The following is a 2,028-nucleotide window of genomic DNA, read 5'->3' as shown; positions in this document are numbered from 1 at the left end:
TCTCACATCTCGCTGCCCCCGTCTCTGCTTCCCCACAAATCAGCCGCCGCTGCTCCTCCCGCCCCGTCGCCCAGCCGCCGCGCCGCCAGTCTCGATCTCCGCCGCTGCCCTCAGCCGCCGTTGGCCCGTCGCCCCAGCATCCGGCCTAGCCGTCGCTGCGCCGCCGGCCTGCTGGGCTCGGCCGCCTCGTGGCTCTCCTCCTCCGGCGCCATGGCTCGGGAGAAAGCTTCGCTGGGTCATCGCAAGCTCCCGGCTGGTCGCTCGCGTGGTAGTTCTCTCTCTCTCTCTGTGATTCCTCTTCTCATCTTACTTAGTCTTTCTAGTCATCTTCATTCCACTCCAATCTTTCGGGTTTCAACATAATTTTCACTATCTGTGCTCTGCCCCCTGCTTCGGTATCCGACTTAGTATGCATATCTCGTAATTTTGGACTCAAAATGGTGGCATCCTGCAAGGGATTTGAGTGCTATTTTGGCCCCAAAATTTCAGAGCTTTCATATTAACTCACCTTCGGCATGGCCATATCTCATTCCGTTGTCACTTTATCTCTCTCACAGATGTGGGCTTCTCTCGGTGTGCCGCCTATGTGAGTGATGGTGATGCTCCCAGTGATGATCCTGCGAGTGATGGTTCTGAGTCCGATTTTGCTGCTGAGGCTAAAGGAGTGGCTGTGCCTCTTGCCAAGCAACCTAAAGGGAGCCGTGTTGTAAAAAAAACCTGCTCCTTCCACTGGCCGCAGCAAGAAGAAAAAGAGGGTTGCCTCCCCTCCTCCTACTGAGCCAAAATCATTCTGTATCACTCGTCCTGCTGCTTCTCCTAATCATGAGCCCGTTGATTACTCACACCACTCTTCTCATGCTCTTCAGCTTGTGCGTAACCAAACCAACCCCTATCGCCGGTGTCAATCTGTTCGCATCTATCGTCGGTTTCATGTTCACTATCAACAAGACATCTATGAGAGTATGTGCATGCATGTGAAAGTTCTTGAGTCTCAATGGGTGGATCTTGCTATTGTCAGGAAGAGGCCCGATGTCTTCGAGGGCGTGCTTGAGCTTCTCGAGTCCAAGGGACTCATGGATATCATTTCCTTTAAGCAGGATTGGTGTGCTGAGTTGATCATGCAGTTCTATGCAACTTGCTATTTTGGCAATGACCCCGATCGTACGGTGTTTTGGATGACTGATGGTACCCAATACAAATTCACCTATGATGAGTGGGCTGAGATTCTTGGACTAGATGGTTTTAATGCCCCCAGAAAGAAGCTTCATGAAACCGGCTCCTCAGTGAAGGTTGATGGTCTTGCATTACTTTATCCTCCACAGACTCCTTCATCTGAGTTTGGCCTTGCTTCCCTGATGCTTCCCAAATACTTTCACATTCATAAGATTCTGAGGCCGGTTTTTATTGGTAAAGGAGGAGACAAAGGCCGGATGTGGGACTACGCCCTGGATATAATGCATTTCATGGCCCAATCTGAAAAGTTCCATATCTTTGACTATATCTACAATGAGATTCGCAGGGCTACACTTGTCAAACGCTCTCTCCCATATGCCCCGTTCATTATGGCTCTCATTGTATCCTCTGCAACCCACCTGGGAGAGATTCACATGGAATGTAAGCACAATCCTTACAAGCCCCGGGTCGGTGAGGTTGACAAGGTCAGGCTCGCCAAGGCGACGGAGCCCGCTTTCACCAGTTCCTCTCATGCTGCTGCTCCCAAGAAAGTCTCCAAGTGGCAGAAGTTTGTTTCTCAAGGATTTTTGGCCTGTTTCACAAGTGCCCGCAACAATGCACTCGAAATTGAGCAGCTCAAGCACCATCACAACTCCAAGTACATCGCGCTCAAGGCCCAGCTTCGTGACACCGGCGCTACACTCTCTCCCGACTCCGAGCTTGCCCTCGCTCTGGGTCGTCTGTCCGATGTCCCTTTCCCTCGTACTGGGTTTGAGGAGTACTTTGAGCCTCTACAGTCTGATGATTCCGTGGATGCTATGGCGGAGTGATCTTCAGTTGGTGACCATGTAGTTT

The 2,028-nt window shown here is 51.5% G+C and overlaps 1 protein-coding gene across 2 annotated transcripts; it reads left to right on the top strand.

Annotated features, from left to right (window-relative positions):
• The first annotated feature begins 30 nt into the window (after positions 1-30).
• Positions 31-2,022, top strand: LOC119301395. Of its 2 annotated transcripts, none has more exons than XM_037578360.1 (2): positions 31-265; positions 558-2,022. In XM_037578360.1, the coding sequence occupies exon 2, from the start codon at positions 963-965 to the stop codon at positions 2,001-2,003; it is 1,041 nt and encodes a 346-aa protein (XP_037434257.1). In that variant the 5' UTR covers positions 31-265; positions 558-962; the 3' UTR covers positions 2,004-2,022. The 2 variants fall into 2 exon arrangements, with proteins under 2 accessions (XP_037434257.1, XP_037434256.1); XM_037578359.1 differs by having other exon boundaries at positions 31-268.
• The last annotated feature ends 6 nt before the right edge of the window (positions 2,023-2,028 follow it).

Source organism: Triticum dicoccoides, chromosome 5A (assembly GCF_002162155.2).
Source record: "Triticum dicoccoides isolate Atlit2015 ecotype Zavitan chromosome 5A, WEW_v2.0, whole genome shotgun sequence".
Lineage (NCBI taxonomy): Eukaryota > Viridiplantae > Streptophyta > Magnoliopsida > Poales > Poaceae > Triticum > Triticum dicoccoides.
This window is presented reverse-complemented; position numbering and strand designations above follow the sequence as displayed.

Bases quoted from the DNA above. Each gene is read 5' to 3' on its own strand.
- LOC119301395 (XM_037578360.1), top strand. From the start codon at position 963: ATGTGCATGCATGTGAAAGTTCTTGAGTCTCAATGGGTGGATCTTGCT.